Source organism: Lygodium microphyllum, chromosome 22 (assembly GCF_053477565.2).
Source record: "Lygodium microphyllum isolate KBCC chromosome 22, Lygodium_microphyllum_v1.1.10, whole genome shotgun sequence".
Taxonomy (NCBI): Eukaryota; Viridiplantae; Streptophyta; class Polypodiopsida; order Schizaeales; family Lygodiaceae; genus Lygodium; species Lygodium microphyllum.
Genome location: NC_141156.1, coordinates 58615939 through 58639003, shown reverse-complemented (window position 1 = coordinate 58639003; position 23065 = coordinate 58615939). Strand labels below are relative to the sequence as shown.

At 44.8% G+C, this 23065-nt stretch overlaps 1 protein-coding gene across 4 annotated transcripts; it reads right to left on the bottom strand.

The window, feature by feature from the left end:
* Positions 1 to 324: 324 nt before the first annotated feature.
* On the bottom strand, positions 325 to 4050 carry LOC148017192 (protein MICROTUBULE BINDING PROTEIN 2C-like). 4 transcript variants are annotated; one of them, XM_087663006.1, is made up of 6 exons: positions 2675 to 4050; positions 2365 to 2451; positions 1954 to 2005; positions 1607 to 1842; positions 1055 to 1273; positions 325 to 916 (listed from the first exon to the last, which is right to left on the bottom strand). In XM_087663006.1, the coding sequence occupies exons 1-6, from the start codon at positions 3008 to 3010 to the stop codon at positions 653 to 655; spliced, it is 1194 nt and encodes a 397-aa protein (XP_087519132.1). In that variant the 5' UTR covers positions 3011 to 4050; the 3' UTR covers positions 325 to 652. The 4 variants fall into 4 exon arrangements, with proteins under 4 accessions (XP_087519132.1, XP_087519133.1, XP_087519130.1 ...); XM_087663007.1 differs by adding an exon at positions 2540 to 2605 and having other exon boundaries at positions 326 to 916; positions 1607 to 2005; positions 2708 to 2832; XM_087663004.1 differs by having other exon boundaries at positions 326 to 916; positions 1607 to 2005; positions 2675 to 4049.
* Positions 4051 to 23065: the final 19015 nt, after the last annotated feature.

Sequence of the window (23065 nt, the reverse complement as noted above, 5' to 3'; positions counted from 1 at the left end):
TACAAAATTGTTGATCTTGCCTCCCAAGGCTGCTGCCCAAGTGGTTTCAGTGTATTAAGTTCCTCAGGTGAGTCATCCAAGTCCTAATTCTACGATCCTGTTTGGTGCCTTGTGTACTACATATTTTGCACTTGAGGAGCTTCTTGATAGTAATTTTACATTGCATGGTTAGATGAAGATTAAACTTTTGAAAAAAACAGAATCTTTTTTCTTATTCCTGAAAAAAATATAGATGCAGACTCCAGGACAGAGTCATTCGTTTGTAAAGGCTGTAAAAACAATATTCAGGTCTTAAATAGGAAACCTTGGAATAATCAAAGAATCTAAAACCCACCCCTCCACCCCCCCATTTTGGAACTTGATCAAACCAGAAGAGGTGCAAGGATATTGAAAGGCCCGGTATGAATGTTAGCTAAGATAGAATTTTTACAATTGAGCCTCTTTCTTGCTTTAAACTCCTCACTTCTGGTGCACATGCACAAGAAAGCCTATAAATCACTATGCCTTCTCAAACTGCTCAATTAGCATGCTGATGAGCAAGGCTTTAATTACAAAAAGCATAAACCCTTCTGAAGACCTTCCCATGTGTATCTCTGAAAGGTTTTTGCCAAATGCCTTTCTCAGGTGCAAAATTGTTAGATGCCTGTTAAGTTTAGGTGTGTGTTTGCACAGAATTTGTAGTGGGAAACTGTTCACCAAGTGATTCGCTGCTGGTTGAAATACTGATTACTTCTCGCCGCATTACATATGCTTGCAACTGTGCCCTCAACTCTGCAACAAGCAGCAGTAATTCCTCAGCTTGATTTTCGCGAGCTGCAATCAATGCAGCTAAGTATTTGCGCCTGGTCAGTTCAATTTGTTCAGTTTCAGAGTCATATCTCTTATTTGAATTACCATGATCCATTGTGTGAGCTTCCTGTGTGGATATTTCCAAAAAAAACATACAAAGTCAGCAATCTTGTTGCAGTGCTTAAATCCACAAACTTGGGATCAGCAACAAAGGTAAAATCAATGTGGTTATGTGACTCTAAACATTTTGGCATGACAAGCTCACCATATACGTTACAGCAGCTGTATCAGAAATCTCATCTTCATCTAACACTTGATCATTGTTGTCGAAGCTTGATGAGATGATCTGCAGCTGAAAAAGAAGCAATGCCATCTGCACCTGCAAGCTTTGTAATTGTTCTTGTACATGAACCAGCTTGGCATTTGATGCTTTGGCATCAGCATCAGCCTTCTCAAAAGAAGACTGAAGGCTTGTAAGTCCATTCTGCAGCAAGCAAAGTGAGGGGGGGCAGCCACTCAGCACATAATGTTCTATACACAGATTACAAATGAGGGCACACAAGCTTGTGCAGGAGCATTGCCCTTTTGTTATTAACATTCATTCCTAAAGTAGGCTACTTAACTGAAGTTAACTAGGGGTACTTTTCCAAAGAAGAATCGCCTAGTCTTTGCTGCTCAGTTTCACTTTTGACAGATGGAATACTCAAAACAGGCAGTTGTACAAAATGCAAACACCCAAGAAAAGAGAGATGTTCAAAAGCCTGATTTTTCTTTGCTGCTTAACTGAATAATGGCCAGAGAAGCTCAATTTAGGTACCTGTTTTTCCAACAGTTGATGATGTGCTTGGCGATTCTCCTCTTCCTTCACTGAGATCTGCTTTTGCAACTCCGTAACCTCTGTTTGCAGTTTCTGCAGGTCTACTTTCAGTGTGCTGTTCTCTGATGCCTGGATTTGGTTTTCTTTTTCCTGTAATCGTTGCTCTAACAGTTCTATCTGGCTCTGTAGTTGTACAATTTCAGCCCTATTGAAGGCAGTCTGGTCAACTTGATAGTCTGTAGGGAATGAAAGCATCGGAATCTCCTCTGAATAAAGCTCGTGATTATCATGTAATTTATTGTCAGCATTGTCCCAAAACAGGCTATCTTTAAGATCGCCTCGTTTACCTCGAACAAACTGGCCTGGAACACGTCTTCCTTTGAATGGTTGGTCAACTGCCTGGGCATTGAACATCAGCCTACATAAATCAATCTCACACAAATTTCTTACAAACAATTGCTGTTAAGAAATGTACTGCATGTCAACGTCAAGTTCAGATTGAGCCCTGAACTCATTAAAACAACTAAGTTGCTTACTAGTAAAGAAGGTTTCTAAGTGCATGTCAGTCATACTGAGAATTGGTGAGGATAGCGTGTGAACGACACTTTGCCAAACTTGATGCAATATTGCCATGTTGAATCAGATTCCAGATGAGATTAAGCTTGAAAAGTGAGAACATGGTGTAATCACTAAGGATTCATATGCAGCCAAACTATAATTGAAGCTAGAACATTCAACAGAGAATGGTGGTTGGTTACCTTCTTGAGTGGTAAAGTGTCACGAGCGGGTGTAGGCGTGTAGATGAGGGAAGCATGCCGGGGAAATGACTTGCTGTTCTGCTGGTCCTGCAATTTGTGCAAGCACCTGATTTTTTAGCTTCTCTGTGCACTTGATAGTGGATGAACGCAAACCAGACTTGACCAGAGTATCTACCTTGGCATGATCTGTAGAGAAATGCATGCCCTGATATGCTCGTACGCAAGTTTAGACACAGTTAATCTAGCCAAAGAGCAAGCATAATTCACAACAGATGTATAACGGGACAATGAAGGACATAAGCATTCATACTCTGAGGATGGAGAACTGCTTGGCACGACCTACCATAAAGGTTTCCACAAGAGGGATCATCTCCACCAAATTCTGATAAAGGACTTTATCTACACTGCCATCAGTCCCAATGATGGGCAGCAGGGATGACAATGACGCAGGTGATGACGAAGCGAGGGAGGTGTGTCTAGCATCATCCCATATGCCACTGCGAATCGCGTCGTAAGAATCGGCCCCTGCTATTGTACGACCAAGCTTCCTGTCTTTCCAGCTCTCTGAAGAGTGAAATGGCTTACTGTCGGCTTCCCAGTGCTTGCTGTAGTGTTGCCCTGCTGTGGCAGTTTGACCCACATCCATAACTGGGGGATTGACCCCTCTTCAGGAAGGGAGCCTATCGAGAGGATGGTGATCTGAGGCCATGCGAGAAGAGAGAGAGAGAGAGAGAGAGAGAGAGAGAGACTGGTGGCTGAATCGTCCCCAAGCAAGGAGAGAGATTCAAGAGATGAAAGGTAAGGCAAAAGTCAGAGTCTCAGAGAGAAAAGAGATGCGATGATCGATTTGTTTAGTGAGAAGAGAGATGAAATATGGACGATTAAGGATGTTGCTGTGGGAGAGCCTCTCTCTCTCTCTCTCTCTCTCTCTCTCTCTCTCTCTCTGTGTCCAGCTTTTACAGGACCCACGCCTGTACCTTGCACGATCCATCTCACGAACAGGCATGCCAAAAATCCCTTCTGGTTATTTCTTGCTTTCCAGTGGCAGCATCAGATTGAAGAGCACCATTCCTACCTAGGAAAGGATTTTCTGACTGAAAGAACAAATCTCTCTCTCTCTCTCTCTCTCTCTCTCTCTCTCTCTCTCTCTCTCTTTTTCGCCGGCTGTAGCCGGCGATTGACGGTCCTGCGACAAGGTCTACAGCATCATTGTCCTTTCACGCCTCGACCCTCACCTGTTTAATGGCACAGTGAGTCTTCTCCATCTTTCCCCCTCTCGATCCACCTTTGATCCCAGAACCACCTGGGGATCATAGGTTCGCCAGAGAGCTGTGTTCTTCCGTTACAGAGAGTATACTCTGCTGTTCCTTATTCTCTCTGTTCTCTTTTCCTTCCTAGCAACTTCTCCCTTGTTTGTGACTGGCCTGCTGCCCGCTGCCTTCTGCCTCCTCCTCCGCCTTCATTGTGGCGCCATTCTTTCTCAGCTGATATTCCTCACGGTGGTTACAGACTGTCCGGACAGAGAAGGGCTAGAGCCATTTGCTGTCTTCTTCTCTTTTCAGCCTTTCCTCGTTTTCTATTTGCGTCTTTCTTCATCATTCATGGCTTCAGACAGTCCGGACAGAGCAATCAGTTCAGAATGTCGGGACAGACGCTGGACAGAAGGGGTCGTGACTCGTGTGCAACCACTTCACACTATTGGGCAGGGCAGAGGGCCTTTCACACGTAGCCGTTAAAATAGTTATAAACCTTATTGTGCCCTTGGGGCAAGAGGCCCATTGTAGTGGCACATAACTAGTGCCCTCGGAAATTCTTTGTAGCTAAGATTTGGGAAAATCCTTTTGCAGAAAGGTGCAGAAGAGCAAGGTGAGATGGGGAACTTATTTTGATGAACTATCTTGCTGCGATATATGAGATCAGAGCTCTAGCAATTATGGAACACTTTGATGTGCTTTCTTGGTTTGTAGGGATTATTTGGCATTATGTGATATGTGCATGTGAGTTCAATTCTCTCTCCTCATTAGGCCCCCATCTATTCTTTTTTGTCGACACTTAAGAGTGTCTCATTTCAATAAGCATTTTTTTCAACCATTAGAAGTCATTTCATGAGCTTGATTTGAGCTGGATTTCTTGCTATGGCAAATCAATTGACCTTCAATTATTTAGGATATATAGATTGATGGTGCAAAGCTCGTTGTAACTCCAATTGAGTGTCTCCTATATTTGTTAACTTTCACAAAATGTTTTTTTTGTCGTAGAAAAGGGCATATTGTAAGTAATTGCTGGAAGAAAAACCTAGAAAAGATGAAATGCAATAAATGCAAGAAGACTGGGCATGCTACCAATAAGTGTCCTAGTGTGCTAGAACCATCTAAAGAATTAGAGGGTAACTTTGCCTCTAACCCATCTGATGATCCACTCTTTTGAGTCTTGTAAACTCTCTACCTATACCATCTTTGGAGCCTGATTTACAAAGGCATCTCATTGTGGATTAAGGGGAGCATCCTATCATGCTTTGTAATCCAATGCCACCTGGCATTGAGGGGGGGTGTTGAGAATGTAAGCATGTGAATCCTCCTTATGCTAGAGAGGATAAGGTTAGCTGAGTGTGAATGGCCCTGAGGGGAAGGGGAAACCCTAACCTTAGCCGTCTCGGGCTATATAAATAGCCCATGGGTCTACATAAGTTGATTGAGTAAGAGTGACCCAAGTTGTACTTTCATAAGCAACTTAATAAGCAAGACTTGTTTTTGTAATTTGAGCTCTCCTCTCCCTCTTGTGTACGCATACCAATGTTGCTTCCACTTTAATGAACATGCCTCTCATAGCCTCTATTACTACGAAGGCACGCACAATGGAGAGCATCTAAAACTTTGTACAAAATGAAAAATATGAGCTTGAATAAATAAATGTATACAATATTCATACCTCATAGGGTTGTGGTAAAACACTAAACCTTCAACATCAGACTTGTGGAACTTCGATACACTAAGCCTCGCAAGCTTATAAGTGACCCTCCTCTCTTCGCACATAAAAGGTAAGAAAACAAATCATGAGAAGGGTCCCTATCTCTTTGTTGTCTATCCTTATATAGTTTTCTTTCTCCCCTACTCATCTCTAAAAAATAACTTTTATTTGTTTTACTTTTCATAAGCTTTAAAGTTTACTGAAAATGTTTCATTTTTTTAAGACTATAAACCTCTTCATTTTGATACTTGGAGATGAGCCTCTATGTTACGCAATTGATCCTTTTGAAATAGTATTACACTCATTTTTATCTATGATTCTCTCATTTTCCTTGGCTTTTGCCATGCTCACTACCTTTTTAATCCTTAATATAGTTTTTTCTTGTCAATTCTACCATCTCTTGCGAGAAGAACCACCAACTTATAATCATGAAAGAAAATTGTCCTCAATGTTGCTCCTTTGTCCGTGATTAGAATCATCTCCTTGTTCCCTCTCCTATCGTAAAGACCACCTCTCTCATCCATGCAAAAAATCTTTAACTTAAATCATGGCTATGAACATCTATCTTTGGTTTTTAAATTAATGAAAGAAAATCAATTGTATGCTAACCCTGACAAGAGTGAATTTTTCCAAATCCAAATTGAATACTTAGGCCATATTGTTTCTTCTGATGGTATTCAAGTTGATCCTAAAAAGATAGAAGCAATTTTGAATTGGCCAATCCCTAAAAATGTGCATGAGTTACGTTCTTTCTTAGGTCTTGCCAGCTTTTATAAAAAAATTGTGAGAATTTTTTCATTGCTTACATTGCCTTTAACGAAATTATTAAAGAAAGGTGTTATATATTATTAGTCTGGTAATCAGCAAAAGTCTTTTGATTTATTGAAACATGCTTTAACACATACACATGTTTTGGAATTACCTAATTTTAATTGATCATTCTTTGTAGTATTCATTGACGCTAGCGGATTGGGAATAGAAGCTATTTTTATGCAAGATTCACATCCCATAGCCTATTCTAGTTGCAAACTTAAACATTCTAAGCTGAAGTATCTACCTATGATAAAGAATTGTTAGCTATAGTACAAGACTTACGTTAATGTAAACACTATCTAATGGGATTTGAATTCATGATCAAAATTGATCAACAAAGCATCAAATATCTCCTTAGCCAGCCATAAATTTTTGACTGCCATATTAAATAGCACTACAAGATATAGACCTTATACCGACGTTTAAAGCGACAAAAATACAAACAACAAAATTTGCCCCCGTCGTCGCAAAAAGTGTCGTTATTGACGATGCCATAGAAACGTCGCTATTTGCGTCGCATTTAGCGACGCAACCAGAGAATTTGCGACACGCATAGCAAGGCCAATAGCAACACAAGTAGTAAATTTGCGATGCAAATAGCGATGGTATTAGGGGAAAAAATTTTGTGGCAGGGCAGCCTATGTGCTGTATGAGAGCCATACAAAATAGTTTGTGCACTACTGCATACAAAGCGCTTGCAAACAAAAAGAATGTATATTGAAATCATAAAACTGATACATGAAATAAATACATGATCGCATAAAATGCGATCGGTACAATCATGAAATGATATCACTAATACATAGAAAATGACTACATAGATCAGGCGACTAAAAACTAAAGGTGTGTGAGCTCCAAGGATCCAAGGGCGAGCTAGAAATCCTCGTCCCCCAAAAGCTTGTCCCGCCGCAAAGGAGCATCAAACGAATTCTGCAGAAAAAGAAACAACATATCAATCCACCATACAATAATGCATTCAAATATCTCATGGTAACTACGGACAACAAAGATGAGTGACTTACAAGGCCGCCGCATCTATACAATCAGTCGATCAATGCATTGAGACCGTGCCTCTCTGCATATCGAGTCTCAAGGCCTTGCGGATCGCGATTTGTAATGGAGTGCTGCAAAGAAAACAAAATGCTAACTGTTAGAAACATGATTGTCAGTACAAAGAATATTTCAAAAAAACAAATAAGCAAAACAAAAGAGAAACTTACAAAGTCCTCCAAATATGTCCTGTGGCCGCCACTCCCAAGATGATGGACCACTCCGGCCTCGAGTCGTGCCATCGCCGCCTCCCATGCTGACTCCAACATCCTGACGAATCTGCAGCCTCCTCCCTCAGTCGACGCCAGTCATCTGCATCTAACCACTCGGGCTTTGCAGCCCCACTCTTGATTGCCTTGCGTGCATCGGATCGTCTATGTGACATATATGCACGCATGCAATCCATCATCCAGCCCGTAGAGAATCTATCTATTGCGGCTGGAACAGGAAACTCCTCATGCAAGGATGCTACTATGTAGTCCTTGCTCCCCTCCGGTATGTTCTTCCAATGATCCAGGACGTTGTGCCGAAAAACTTGTTGGCACAACTCCCTCATGCGAGCCATCACCCTCCTCCCCTCATCATTCAGGATGATGGCTCCTGACCTACTATCAACTAGGTATCCATAACCCTTAGGAGTCTGCCTAAGATGGGTCATCTCCCATCTCCGTCCACGCTCCTGGGCATATCCAAGAGACCCCTGTACATCTGGTGTACCGACGGGGGTAACCTCTCTCGGAGTGGCACTCAAACGGGTGCCACCAAAGGGGGTACCACCAAAAGGGGTGCCACCTGCTGACGGCTGCGCAAAAGCCGGAGTAACTAGAGTAGACGTCTCCACAGGTGTGACAAATCCTGGAGGTGACGCAGCTCCAACTGAACAACGAGACGGAGACACCACATCCGTGTCTCCACAACAGCACCCCCCTAATCCCGATGCAGTCCCTCCCTCTGGCCCAAGTCGTGAGCGTCGAGATCATCTGCTCGAAGCTGAAGCATCTGATCGCGTTGAAGCAGATCTAGCAGAGCGCCCTGACGAAGAACGAGATAGCTCCTGATCTGCCATCTCTCTGAATCTCGCTAGCTGGTCTGGAGACATGCGTGCCATCATGTCCTGAAACTCCTCATCGCTCATCCCTCGACTCATCCTGAAAATGTCACTTGCACAAATAAAAAATGGTGTTATAATAATCAATTTAAACTATACAAAGCACAGTAATATAAATCATTTTTGAAAAATCCTTCTTAAAATGCATATCTTATGTACCTTATGGAAGATCTAAATAACGAATTGAGTAATACAATTCTCCAAGAATGAAGTATTATATGGTCCCATGTTAATCTCCTGACACAACTCTGCATACACTGGAAGGTCAATAGACATGTCACCACAAAAGAACGAGTCTGCCTCGTTCTCAAAAAATTCTTGGACTACTGTATTTCCATCATTATTAGCCGATGCGGGCTCCAAGCTTGCGGTGGCCTCCACCCCTTATAATATCGACCCCTCTATTTGCATATTTTCTTCATCTATGCCTGGAACATCGCTTTGATCATATACTCTCGCACTTCGAGGAGTTGAAGGTATAACATACCACCATCGAGGTTGTCGGGGGTTTGGATAGAAGATTACCTGTTCACAAACACGTACAAAGCGAGTTCAAACCATTGTGACATAGACCATGTCGTATTATAATTAGCAAGCAAATGACTCTATGCACCTGTTCACAATGGGCCGACAACACAAAGGTGTCGCACAAATCTGTCCATTTTTTTTCGGAATCTATTTCGAGAAATCCAGATGGACCTCGTCGAACTGTTGCTCCAGCTCCTCTAAGTACCACTTTGAACCACTGCACATCGAATAGTATCATGGAGAAGCTACGGTAATCCACTGTAATAATACTTTGCAAGTTCCCAAAATACTCCATCTCATCCACAACCGTGTTCGGATCCGTTGCTCGTCGCCGGCTCTCTTGCTCAAACCTTGCCATGACACCACAGTCCATTGTGGAGCGCATTTTGTCAATACGCTCCACGCGAAAATGCCGTCAGCGTGACCATGCTGCTCTATATATTTTGTATTGTACATTGAAACACTCAAATTAGATGTCGCATATAAAATTTAGATATGACACATTCTAAACCCCTCATCACCTTTGGACTACATCCCCTCGAGAACTCCCACTCCTCCATTGAGACCTCTATCTCTTCACTAGATGCTGCAATCAAGGCTCCATGCAACCATCGTGTTGACATAAACCGTGGCATCTCCTCCATGCCTTCGAGATATCAAATCGATCGATGATGCGTACTGCGTCGGAATTCAGCTCGCGCTTCCTCTTGATCTTGCCTTGCAATCTGGTACTTGGCGAGCCACGTCTCCATGGAGGCATGGTGCAACATACAAAAGCAATTCACCTTCTCTTCCATTGAGGCATCCATTCTTTTTTCTACCCCATTTCCAACCACCACATCTCCAGTCAGTCTATAATCGTCCTTCAGCGTCCATAGCATTTCATTGTCTGGTTCCACCGTTGGTAGCCATTGTGAGATATGCACTAACGCCTCTGACACCAACCAACCTTCCGCCATGCTACCTTCTGGACGAGCTCGTTGTCACACAAAGCCTTTTAGGGTTTTCATGAAGCGCTCCAGGAAGAACATCCATCACGTATGGACAGGTCCAGCAATCTCCACTTCGTCCACAAGATGCACAAGAAGGTGAACTTGTATCGTGAGCATGCTAGTGCGCAGGTATTTCTCAAAGAGACAAACTGTCTCCACTGCTCCCCGCCTTGCAGATTCAATAGAGGATGTCTTGATCTCTTTCTGTGAGATCCATTGCATCAAAGTCGACAACTTGTAAATGGCCCCGCGAATTTCTGGAGTAAGGCATCCTGCGATCACGATCGGTAGGACAAACTGCCACAAATGAGAAAGCATTATGAATAATGGCCACTTTTCAAATTGCAAAATGCCCACGCTAATTACAATCCATTCTGTTCACAAACCTGACATATCTTATGCCAATCATGGGATTTTAGCCCCGACAATTGGTCATCTTTAGAAAATGCGGACCTGAGAGAACGCATCATACCCGTCGGAGTGCGGATAGACTTGATTACTTGCTTCACAATGCGCTCTTCTTTGGTAGAAAAAACCCAAGGAGCGCGAGGAAGCTGCACTCCCCCTTCAGCACTCGACTGGGGCCAAAGTGCCTCCATCTTACCTACCTCCTTCAAATCCATTCGTGACCCTATAGTGTCTCTCTTTCCTGTGATGTAGTCCCATAGCAAGCTGCCCACATTCTTGAAAATATGCATGGGATCCAACAAGTGGTTGACATGTAAGTGGGTCCAATATGGCAACTCCTAGAAAACTGAGAACCGTCGCATTCCATTTAAATGTGATTCCGGGTTTACCATTTTCAGCTCGTACCAGCTTGCAGCGTTCATACGTGCTGGAGGTCGTCCAAGAAAACCTTCCCTGAGTTCATGATCCTCCGACAAGAAAGTGGCGTGCCCTTGATATACCATCTTCTTCATGGTTCGTGACCTTCGGGAGTCTAACTGTGGCCCACACAATGGACATGCATGATAACCTAAGGTAACCAGACCTGTAAGGCGAGCCACGACCTAGTGAATACTTGATTGAATGAAATAAAATATAGATATTACCAGCGAGAACGGAGGTCTGCTCACCTGAGCACTCTCCCAATCCCAGAAATTCATGCATCGTCCACATGAGAATGGCTCGAATGTTGGCTAACCGCCGACCATCGCGCCTGCTCATATCTTGCATAGTGACCCCCTCCTCCCACAAAATCTTAAGCTCATCGACTAATGGATGAAGATACACGTCCATATTTTTTACTTTGTAGTGGCCCGGGACGAGCAAGCTAAGGATGAGATATCCTTTCTTCGTAGAAAGTCATGGAGGGATGTTGTAGTTGACAAGCACTATAGGCCACACACTGTAAGAAGTCGAGCGCAGACCGAATGGGTTTACACCATCCATGGCGAGACCAAGCTGAAGATTCCTTGGCTCTCGCGCAAAACCTGGGAAGGTAGAGTCAATGTGGCTCCATGCGCGCGAATCCGCTGATATTCATTGAACTCCATCTGTGGACCTATTCTACACATGCCACATTGTCAAGCTTGCCATGCCAGACGTGTGAAACATGTGGTTTATGCGGGGGATGAGCGGAAAGTGTCTGAGAAATTTTTGAGGGATGGTTTGTCCTTGCAAGTCCTGTCGATACCTGTGAGCACCACACTTTGGACATGTCTCCATAGTCTCGTATTCATCTCGAAACAGTATGCAGTCGTTGATACATGCATGGATGTTATTGTAGTCCATGCCAAGCTTCTGTAAAACATGTTATGCATCATCACGAGACTCAGGCATGGTATTTTTAGGTGGTAATATATGATATTTCAATAACCTGAAAAAAATCATAAAACACCTTGAAAAAGCACAAATGTTTGCAATAATACTGTTAAAAAATTTTCAATGAAGCCTATGTGCAAGGTACCTGAATAACTCAGTCACACTCGTATCGCTCCAACCGTATTTTGCTTGCACACTTAAGAGTGCAAGCAATGTCTTCAACCGAGATACTCGGCACCCATCATATAATGGTATGGATACTTCCTCTCTAAGCGGGTCAGATGTCTCAACATCCATGGGAATCAATGCATCGATCATTGCCTCCATCTCAGGCTCCAAGATTGTATGTAGGTCAGGAAGGTTGTCTGACTCCTCTGGCATTGACGATATAGATGGGCCTTGCGAGTGGTGGATTTGCTCTTGCAATCCATCCATCGCACGTCCACGAACTCTTCTAATTGGCCGCAAAGGGTGCACTCCCCCTTGGGTCGAGACATCACCCCCCCTGGATAGAAAATTTGCCAACAAGACCCAATCTTATTGTGTATGGTTTTCAATTAGCTTGCGAGTACAATGCATGATTAATATTAACTTCAAATTACCGTTTGCTGAAAATCCGCAATCGCCTGATCAATGATCTCAGATTGAAACTCGCCAAATCGTCGTACATGTTCTATAGACAATCGGCATTTTCGTCTAATTGCCAACTTGCATTGAGAGCAAGGACATGGGACATGCTGATTAAGATACGTCTCGTGGTCTTGAACAATAAGACCTTCTTCGTTTTCCATCTTATCTACATTACAGCAAACAAGGCTTAAATGGATAGCTTTATGGAGATGTACGTCAAGTTGCAAGTTGACCATAAATCTTGCATTGTACATAGTAGTTGAGAGATTTTTCGGTGTTATATCTCGGCCTTGTATCATGCTCAAGGATTTGTTTGTCCCGGTAGATAATTATTCGTTATTGTAAAAAACTGCACTAGAGGGCTTTGAGTATAAGTAATCCATTTATGAGCATCATTGAGGATCTCTTAGTCTAATAATAAATGAGTCTCAACAAAAAGCATCTTAGAAATGTTATTTTTTTGTCCTAGGATCGCGTGTTAAAATTAATGCCATCTATGAAATTTATCAACTATAGTAATAAAATTTATTTCAATCAATTCCACTCATAGTCATAAGACCTGAGAGAAAATATCCTATACTCAATTTAAGGGATTCTTCTTCTATAACAATACTGTTGGGTTCATTTTGATAAAGTACCGTAATGACCATTAGCTAGGGTATCATTTTCTTTTAGTCCTTCCGTTGACTAGTTGTCATGATTTCTAATTTGTTATGCCTATAAAGTTAATACAAAAACAATGAATTATGCATATCACAATTAGATCCCCTACTTGGACATTATGAAGGACATGACCAATTTTAAGCCATCTTAAAGAGTCACCAATGTACGTGGTCCATGGCAAAGCACATTGCATACCATTATCGATAAGTCTATTATCTTAAATTTCCTTCCCCTCCCTCTCCCTCTCTTTCTCTCCCTCTCTCTCCCTCTCCCTCTCCCTCTCTTTCTCTCTTTCTCTCTCATTTCCTCTCCTAAACAAGCAAAAAAGAAAGTGATTCAAACATTAAACAAGCAAGAGGGAGAGAGAGAATGCACTCTCCTTCCCTCTCCCTCTCCCTCTCCCTCTCTTTCTCTTTCTCTCCCTCTCTCATTTCCTTCCCCTCCCTCTCCCTCTCCCTCTCTTTCTCTTTTTCTCCCTCTCCCTCTCTATCTCTCTTTCTCTCTCATTTCCTAAACAAGCAAAAAATAAAGTGATTTAAACATTAAACAAGCAAAAGGGAGAGGGAGAGAGACAATGCACTCTCCCTCTCTTTCTCTTTCTCCCCTCTCTCATTTCCTTCCCCTCCCTTTCCCTCTCCCTCTCTTTCTCTCCCTCTCTTTCTCTCTCATTTCGTCTCCTAAACAAGCAAAAAATAAAGTGATTTAAACATTAAACAAGCAAAAGGGAGAGGGAGAGAGAGAATGCACTCTCCCTCCCTCTCCCTCTCTTTCTCTTTCTCTCCCTCTTTCATTTCCTCCCCCTCCCTCTCCCTCTCCCTCTCTTTCTCTTTCTCTTTCTCTCCCTCCCTCTCCCTCTCCCTCTCCCTCTCCCTCTCTTTCTCTCTTACTCTCTCGTTTCCTCCTAAACAAGCAAAAAAGAAAGTGATTTAAACATTAAACAAGCAAAAGGGAGAGGGAGAGAGAGAATGCACTCTCCCTCTCCCTCTCCCTCCCTCTCCCTCTCTTTCTCTTTCTCTCCCTCTCTCATTTCCTCCCCCTCCCCCTCCCTCTCCCTCTCCCTCTCCCTCTCTTTCTCTTTCTCTCCCTCTCTCTCCCTCTCCCTCTCTTTCTCTTTCATTTCCTCTCCTAAACAAGCAAAAGAGAGTGATTTAAACCTTAAACCAGCAAAAGAAAGAGAGAGGGAGACTCACCGATGAGATATGGCGAGAGTGGGGCGGCTCCTCTTTGCGATGAAGGCTCCTCCTCTCCTTTGCGAACAACGGCAGTGGCGGCGGCGGCAAGTCTTCTTCCTCTCCTTCTCTCACGACGGTCGCTCTCTCCCTTGCTCTCGCTCTCAAAACTCACAATGGAGTAAACGCGAAATGAAAACCGCGCTCGGTTTCGACCGCTTTTTTTTCCTGTGGAGCGTCACTATTTGCGACGCAAATAGCGACTCAAATAGCGACGCCAATAGCGACGCCGCTATCCACCGTCGCTAATCGGCGTCGCTACTAGCTCAAATCCTTGTAGTGTAGGCTACTTTTATTCAAAGTTTTCATCCACTTATCCTTCCCTTATTCCTATGAAGGATACATATGACCATGACCCCATTTTTCAAGCTGATTGGAATAAATTAATTGCTAATAATTGGATTTCAATTGATTCTTTGTTTTATCCCGATGGATTTATGTTTTATGAGAAAAGATTGTGTGTCACTGTTCCATTTAGATCATTTGTGTTGCATGAAATTCATTGTCTCCCATATCAAGGCCATAGAGATATTATTTCTACTTTAAGAACATTGATTGAAGATTTTTATTGGCCACAAATGGAATTTAATGTTTTTAACTTTGTTTCTAAATGTTTAATTTGTCAATGAGTCAAGCGACACCATGGTAAGCAACATGGTTTGTTAATACCTTTATCAATTCTTGAATGACCATGGAAATATATTTTAATGGATTTTTATTTACCGTAGCACAGAGGAGCGGGAAATGGAAAAAAAGAAAAGAAGGAAAAGGTGCCTTAACTGGCAACTAGACCCTGGAAAAAGTTAAATGCACGGGCACGTCCCTCAAGAAGTCTTAGAGTCACCCAAGGAGAGTAAAAGAATGAAAAGCGCACCATTAAGTGCGAAAACACTTCCAAAACCTTGTAAGAGAGCTCCAGGCTCACTCCTGTGCAAATTGTATGCATTAGTTGGGGATAGGATAGAGACTAGAACGATGGGAAATGAGAAATGGGCCTAGGCTAATGGCCGGCCATGTAAAAAAGGGGGATGATTGCCCATGAAAAATAGGACATGTATATAAAGTTGAAAAGTGAATGGGAAGCTCATTCTTGTGTGTGGCCAAAGCTTCTTCCTCTTCTTCTCTTGTTTCTTACCTTCTTGCTTGTGCTTGAGAGAGGGACTGAGAGAGTGTGAGGGAGTGATTGTATGAGAGTGAGGGATCTTGGAGAAGAAGCTCTCCATCTTCTCTCTTCATCTTCTCCTCCTCTCTTCTCTTCTCTTGTCTCACGCATGGCTATGGAGGATGAAGCTCATGGGAGAGGGATTGAGGTTGCTTGAGCTTGCCTCAAGGATCGTGGAGCTACCGGTGTGTAAGAAAGAGGAGGGTACTCGATCGAGCATCAAGGTAAGCTCACTACACCCGTAAGGTAGGCATTGCGCGTCGGCTATGTGAGAGGTAGCCGTGGCCACTCGGTTCGAAAGACTTGAGCAATAAGTGGTTCGTAGGTCTTGGTGTAGAGCTTGAAGCTCCCCTCCATTTTAGTTCCATTGCCGGGACTGACGCAATCGAGCCTTGAGTGCCGCGCGCATCAGATCGAGCATGGAAGTAAGGTTTGTAGCCTGAACCGGTGCTCGAGATAACTAGGAGATTTAGGAGGGTTTAATCCGTGAAACAAGTAAGTATTTGGGTTTCTTGGAAGCATTAGATTAGGACTACTATTTTGCATTTCTGTTTTGCATATTAGCTGCACTAGATTAAGGTTAGATTAGGGTAAGAAAAGAGAAAACAGAGGTTCTAGCTGCTACTGGAAACAGGAAAACAGGGGACCAGATTCAAGTTTCTGGGTGAAACAGGGACAGGGAACTGGCTATAAGGTTTTGCGGTGCTGGGAAAGGACCTTAAGAGGCTTGGGAGGCCAGGACAAACATCATTTCTTTAGTTAGCCTTGTGTGTGAGAGAGAGAGAGAGCTTCTGGTTCACATGACGAGGAAACACTACCCCGATTCTAGGCGCCATCGATTCGTGCTGCTCCAGGTGAGTCTAGTGTTTTCCAATAGTGCTCTAATTAGATATGGGAAGTCTGTTGTGATTGTGTGTAGCAGACATTAAGAAGGATTCAAACGCGCTGGAATCCTGTCCGCCACCAACGCGGTCGGACCAACTCGCAGTGGTTCGATTCCCAGAATCAGACCGCCCGAGTCGTGGGGTCAGGCCATCCGATTCCCAGAATCGAGCCGTCCGACTGAGAGAGTCAGACCAAACCTATCCGATTGCAGGAATCGGACCAACCCGATCGGACATGCCACGTGGCACTCGGACTGCCCATTAGAATCGGACCATTGTAGTCGGACCATTGGAGCCGAGACTCGGACCAGAGTCCATAGTCGGACCACTTTGAAAGTAGGACCAGTCCATAGTCGGACCACTTTGAAAGTAGGACTCAGACCAGTCCATAGTCGGACCACTTTGAAAGTAGGACCACCCTCCTAGTCCGATTTCCAGAATTGGACCACCAGGGTCGGATGAGTCCTAGAATCGGACCAATCCCGTCCGACTATTAGAGTCGGACCAGACCAGTCCGATTGCAAGAATCGGACCGTCCGACTCCCAGAGTCGGACCATCTTTGTCCGATTCCTAGAATCGGACCATCCTGTCAGAAGAAAAAGATAAGGATCTTTTGCTAGCCTTGCCATAGACCTGACCCTAGGTAGCAACCTTGAACACCCCCAAGACCCAGTTTGACCATTAGAACCTCAGAGACTAATCGAACTTAGGGTGCGGAAAGACCGTAGAATAGCCGGGAACTGAGTTGAGAACTCAAATTAGGCTGGGAACGTGGGTAGAAACAAGGTGGAGTTTGCATTAAATGCTTTCTGCGTCGACACTTCACTCTTGTGCTCCACTAAGTCTGCACAGCAAGAAAAGAGAAAAGCATATTTTCGCACCAAGCACCACGAAAGCACTAAGCAGAACGTGTGAGTAAGGATCGCAGCTGCCTTCGAATAACAAGGAACACACCAGGATATCTAATAACATTAAGGAACCCACCAGTAGGAGAAGACCCCAGGACTTAGACAGGTGCCTGAGTGCCCTACTAGTAGTACCTGGAGAAGACACGAAGACACGGGAAGCAACAAGATAGAGGAGTGGAAGTTGCCGGAGCTGATTGGATTCATTAACAACCTCGTGGAGCTGGAAGCAGAAACAATGTCAGGATCAAGAGGTAAACAAGGGGAAGACCAATTAGACCTAGGAGAATTTCCAACCTCGGTCCAGGAACTGGTCCATGACTACGATCTACTCACCAGGACCGTGATCCAAGGCAGATCTGGAAGTGGTAGCTAACTTGGAAGAAGAGAAAAGAGCTATCAAGAGAGTGCTGGAAGGCATAATTGCCTACAACCATGAGCAAAGGGCTAGAAGACTGTAGCAAGACGTGGATATGTATGAGGCTAGATGAGTACTAGACCTAGTCGGGGCAGCCAAGTCCGGACCGAATGTAGAGAGGGAACGGGCAGTAGAGGCTAGCATGATGTTGAGTGAACTAGTGGCAAAGCGACTCGTGGACAATACATCCATGGAACAGAGTGCTACTGCCCTAGCCACCGCACTACTATCAGGATTGGGAGTCACACAAGGGGCTAAAGGGCAGGCTAGAATCCCCATAGTAGCAAAACAACTAGCTTGATACAAACCTAGCAGTGACCTGTATAGCTTCATGGAGTAGTTCGAGCAAGTATGTGAGGTGAACGGTCTTACTAACCCTGCACAACGAGCTCAAGCCTTCTGCCTATGCTTAGGCGACAAGGGGAGGACCTGGTACTCTAGTCTGGATGATGCAGAACGTACAAACTTCGCTCGCCTTAAGGGCCTCTTCATCAAGAGGTTTTCGGAGGCGGGGTATTCAGATAACCTCTTTGTTAGGTTGATGAATATCAGTCAAAGGGAGAAGGAGGACGTTAGGGATTACGTCACTCAAGTGTGCAGCCTCTACAAGAGAATCCCTGCCAATGAGCGACCTACCGAGAGGGCAGTGCCTACAGTGTTCATGAAAGGGATTCGGACTGAGGAGCTCTACAAGGCTTAGGCCAGTAACTCCACCTTACAACGAGACGTGCTAGCTTGAGTCTTCGAGGAGGCAATACGCGTAGATGACCAACTCACGGAAAGTAGCATGAGGACTACCAACCGAGATAGTGCAAGCCAGAGGGACCCTGAGAGATCAACCACCTTGGGGGAAAAAGCAACTGCTAGCGTGTAGGATAAGGAAAAGAGTGTAGACCACAACCAAGGGATGGTAGAGATGAGAATGGAGATTGCACGGTTGCAAGAGCTTGTTAGAAAGCCTGTGAGATCGCACGTACAATGTGTGTACTGCGGCGGCAATCACCTCCCAGTTGAGTGCCAAGATCCAAGATCTTGGCCCTGCTCAAATTGCGGTAGATTCGGGCATAATGCAGCGCATTGCAGAATGCCAAGGAGATTCCCATACACGCACCAGTACAACCCTCCATACTTAGGTAATAGGCCACCTAATTTCTTTGGTAGTGGAGCCCAGTTAGCTCTTCCAGCACCAACTGACTCAAGACCTGCCGTGTCTAGGCTAGAGATGAACCCAACTGGTATACCCAGGCCACCAGGGCCTTTTGTGACTCACCCATCTAGCGATGCTCCTGTTCACTTTGTGGAGGAGCCTAATGAGGAAGAGACATATGTCAATCCGTACATATCCTACGACGGGGAGGGCAACCCAGTCCCGATGGACTATCAGCCAGTGCCGGTGATGGCTTTAGGAAGAGGATGAGGCAGAGGCTTTGGAGGGCCCAGCCAGGATCCAGTCACATGCTGGACTTGTGGCCACCCATGCCATATTTCATCACGCTGCCCAGAGCGAGAACAAGCTAACAAAGACAAAGCGGATCTCCGATGCGCAGAGTGTGGAATCACACATTTGTTTCCTGACTGTCCTAGGCGAAAGCCATCAACCAGCTCTACCAACATGCCATCGGTCCCTTTGGGGCTCTTTGGAGTGGAAACTTTGGGTAGTGAGGATACGCCCATCCCACTACATGCTATGACGCGAGCTCAAACGAAACAAGTAGGCATCTCCTTGCCATGGCCAAGTAACCTTGATGCAACCTCAATGGGGAAGAAAAGCCGGAGGAGACGAAAAAAGAGAACCGATGCAAAGATAACCCTTAAAACCGAGGAAACGACTATGCTAGTAACGAGAAAGAAGGACACAGACGCGGAGGCAGAGACCTCAGCTCCTAAGACAGCAGAGCTAGGGAGTGCCAAGGTAGGGGAATACCCCCACCCCAAACGGCAACTTGAGGCTATAGCCAAGGTGAAGGAGTGGGTCAAGGACGCCCAAAAGCACCTCGAGGATGCTCAACCCATATTGGAAGACCCTATGGACGACTTCTCCAGTGTTAGCACACCAGTCTCACCCTCAAAACCACAGGCTAGGAGCATACTTGCACCACTAGGAGCAACTCAGCAAGGCCGGGGGGAAACTTACCAGGGCAGACAGAATGCATGGCCTAGAACTGCTAGCCTCAAAGGAAGACAAGGGTCCAGTAGCCTCCCCACAACCTTGATGTCCACTCCAGTAACTCTAAGCTTGGAGGATCTGCTTAGGAAAAATCACTCTTTGTGGCAGGAGTTAAAAGACTTGATTAAGGGACACGCAGGACTTGCGGGTGTTGATCCACAAGATTATGATGCAGTTACACGGATCCCAAGTCTAACTCTACACTCAAATCCTAAGTCTTTGCACATCAATACTTTTTGGGAAGGCACTGAAATGCACACAGTTTTGCTCGTCCTAGCCTTAGGAAACATGACTCGAAAAGGAATTGTAGACACAGGCGCCAGTGTTAGTGTGCTAAACCAGGCAGTCCTAGAGGCATGGGGAAACCCTCCTGTAGAGACTACTAGATTCAATGTCACGTTAGCAAACAGAATGAGGGTAAGACCATTTGGGGTCTTAAAGAATTGGCCGGTAAAGATTGCCGGCGTGCAATTTTTGGTAAACTTCATTGTCATGAAGGGAGTGGATTATGACATACTATTAGGCCGATCTTCGATGAGGAATGCATGAGTCATTGAGGACTGGGGCAATGGATTGATTTTCCTAGGGAACAAAACTAGTGTAGTGAGGGTAGAGATGGACACTTGGACGATGACACCTGTTGACCTAGCTACCATCTCGACTATGCTAAAAGGAAATACTCAAACGACCAAGCCCTATGGATCGCTCACTAGATATATTCCTTGCCCTGAGGATGAGAGGGATTGGATGCACGTTTTGGCAACCATTGACCTACCATTCTCGGATGAGGAAGGACCACATCAGCAGGCTACTAAAGCCACAACCATGCCAACTGAGGAGCCAGTTATGCCACTTTTCATGATGGCAGGAAGCTCGCTCAACCCGGGCAAACCGGCCTCGTCCCGCATCCCCAACAATAAATTAGAGCTTCAGGAAATCGTAAAGTATCTAACCAATAAATTGGACGGAAATTTGCCTGCTAACTTAAAACCTCTACGTGACCTTTTAGCTAAACCAGAATGGAAATGGACCAAGGTCCACAACCTGAACTTGCTATATAGCTGGGCTTTAGTTACTGACGACAAGGAGATTGAAGAGGGAAGCTTAGGGGATGACGAGCAGTTAGAAGGACAGGACCCGGATGATGAGGAGTATGAAGACTGTCACTCTACAGGAGAAGAGAGTGAAGAAGAGATAGACACAATAGAGTACGACACGGAGGGAAAAGCGATAGAACAAATCAGGGCAGACTTGAGGCCTAGGAAAGAAGGGATCAGTCGAAACAAAAAAGGAGTCATGCTAATGGAGTGTGACAGATCCTGGCTAGAATGCATAGGAGCCGTGGATTACAAGCAAGCCGGAGTAGCACAACCATGGGTAATCCCAGTGCTCAAGACAGATGCACCTAGGAACTACGACCCCCTGGGGAAACACCTTCCTCAAGTGAGAAATGCAAGTTTAACTCAGAGTCAGAAGTTAGCACTGAAAGTGATCCCGAGATACTGCAACCCTCTAAGGTCAAACGCACCAAGGGAGACTTGCCAGTCCACCTGAGGCGCAAGAGGCTAAAAGAGGAGGCTAGGAAGCAAGCAAGGGACTTAGAAGCGGAAAGGCAGAGGAAACCACAGGATCTGCCCAAATGGTTTACAAAATTTAAAAAGGGTGACAGAGTGGTGATTCTGTTAGGTGCAAAAAGACAAGGTCAGACTAGTGAACCGATCGAGGGACCTGCCAAAGTCAAAGAGGTTAACTTGGCTGGGAAAGGTGAAAAACCAAGACCGGTGTTCATTGCAGATGACTTGGTGGAGGATGAAGAGACCAAACTCGTTGTGCTCCTGCAAGAGTACATTGACGTATTTGCCTGGACATTGGACAAACTTAAGGGAGTCGACCCTAGGGTCGTGACTCATAACATCCCAATGGTCCCAGATGCAGTGCCAACAAAACAATGACCTTACCCCATGAATCCCAAGCACGCCCATGCAGTGAAAGAGGAGATTGATAAACTCATGAGGGCAGGTTTCATATATGAGATCGAGCACATGGACTAGGTATCACCTATCGTGATTGTCATGAAAACAAATGGAAAAATCGGAGTGTGTGTGAACTATAAAAAAGTGAATGCCACTACGAAAAGGGATAACTATCCTTTACCTTACACCGAGCACATGCTTGAGAGGGTAGCAGGAAAGGAAGCCTACAGTTTCCTGGATGGTTTCTCGGGCTACAATTAAGTGCAAGTGCACCCCGATGACTGGCACAAGACTGCCTTTGCCACGGAATGGGGCATGTTCGCCTACATTGTCATGCCTTTTGGGCTAATGAACACACCTGCAACTTTCCAATGCCTAATGTGCACTATCTTTAAGGACATGCTTAGGCGCGAACTGGAAGTGTTCGTAGATGACCTATGTTTACACTCTAGTTGGGCCGAACACTTGGAGAAATTGAGAGCTGTCTTTGAAAGGTGTAGGCTCTACCACCTCTCGTTGAACCCCTTAAAGTGCCAGTTCTGGGTAAAACACAGATGCATCTTAGGGCACGTAGTGTCAAGGAATGGCATTGCTACTGACTTTTCCAAAGTCAGAGTCATTGTTGACCTACCGCCACCCAATAACTACAAGGGAGTTCAGTGCTTCTTGGGACACACTGGATATTATTGATGATTTGTGCTAAATTACGCACTAATGGCTAGACCATTGTACAAGCTATTGATAGTGTTTGAGTGGACGGAGGAATGCTAGCGCGCATATGAGGAGTTGAAAAAGGCTCTTACGACTGCACCAATCTTACGAGCCCTAGACTGGAACAGCCTGGTGAACATAACTTGGATTACCCGGTGAGTTTTGCCCCAACAGGCAGCTCACAGAGACTGAGATAAACTATTCCACGACAGAAAGGGAGGGGTTGGCCATGGTATTTGCGGTAAAGAAATTTAGGTATTATCTGTTGGCCACTCCCTTTGTCTTCTTTGTTGACCATCAAGCCTTGCTGTATCTTGTGAACAAGCCTTGCGCTATGGGGCGCATAGCTAGATGGTTACTCCTCTTACTGGAGTTTGACTTCTCTGTGGTTGTACGCAAAGGAAAGCAGCACTACATGGCTGACCACATGTCCCGCATACCCATAGGAGAAGCCGCTGGGCAAGGCGTGCCTGATGATTTGCCAAATGCACATCTCTTTAACCTATCTAGTGAATGAGAATTATTTAAAGCTGATCTGACGCCGTATTGGGCCGATGGCATAGTGTAAGTGCTAGAAAATGGACTACCAGAGCGACCCATTGAGAAGGCCAGGCTGAAAAGACTTATCTTGAAAATTCAGCCATACCAACTGATAGCTCACCAACTCTACAGGTTGGGACAAGACGGTTTATTGCACAGATGCATATGTGAGCACGAGATGCACGACACATTGAAC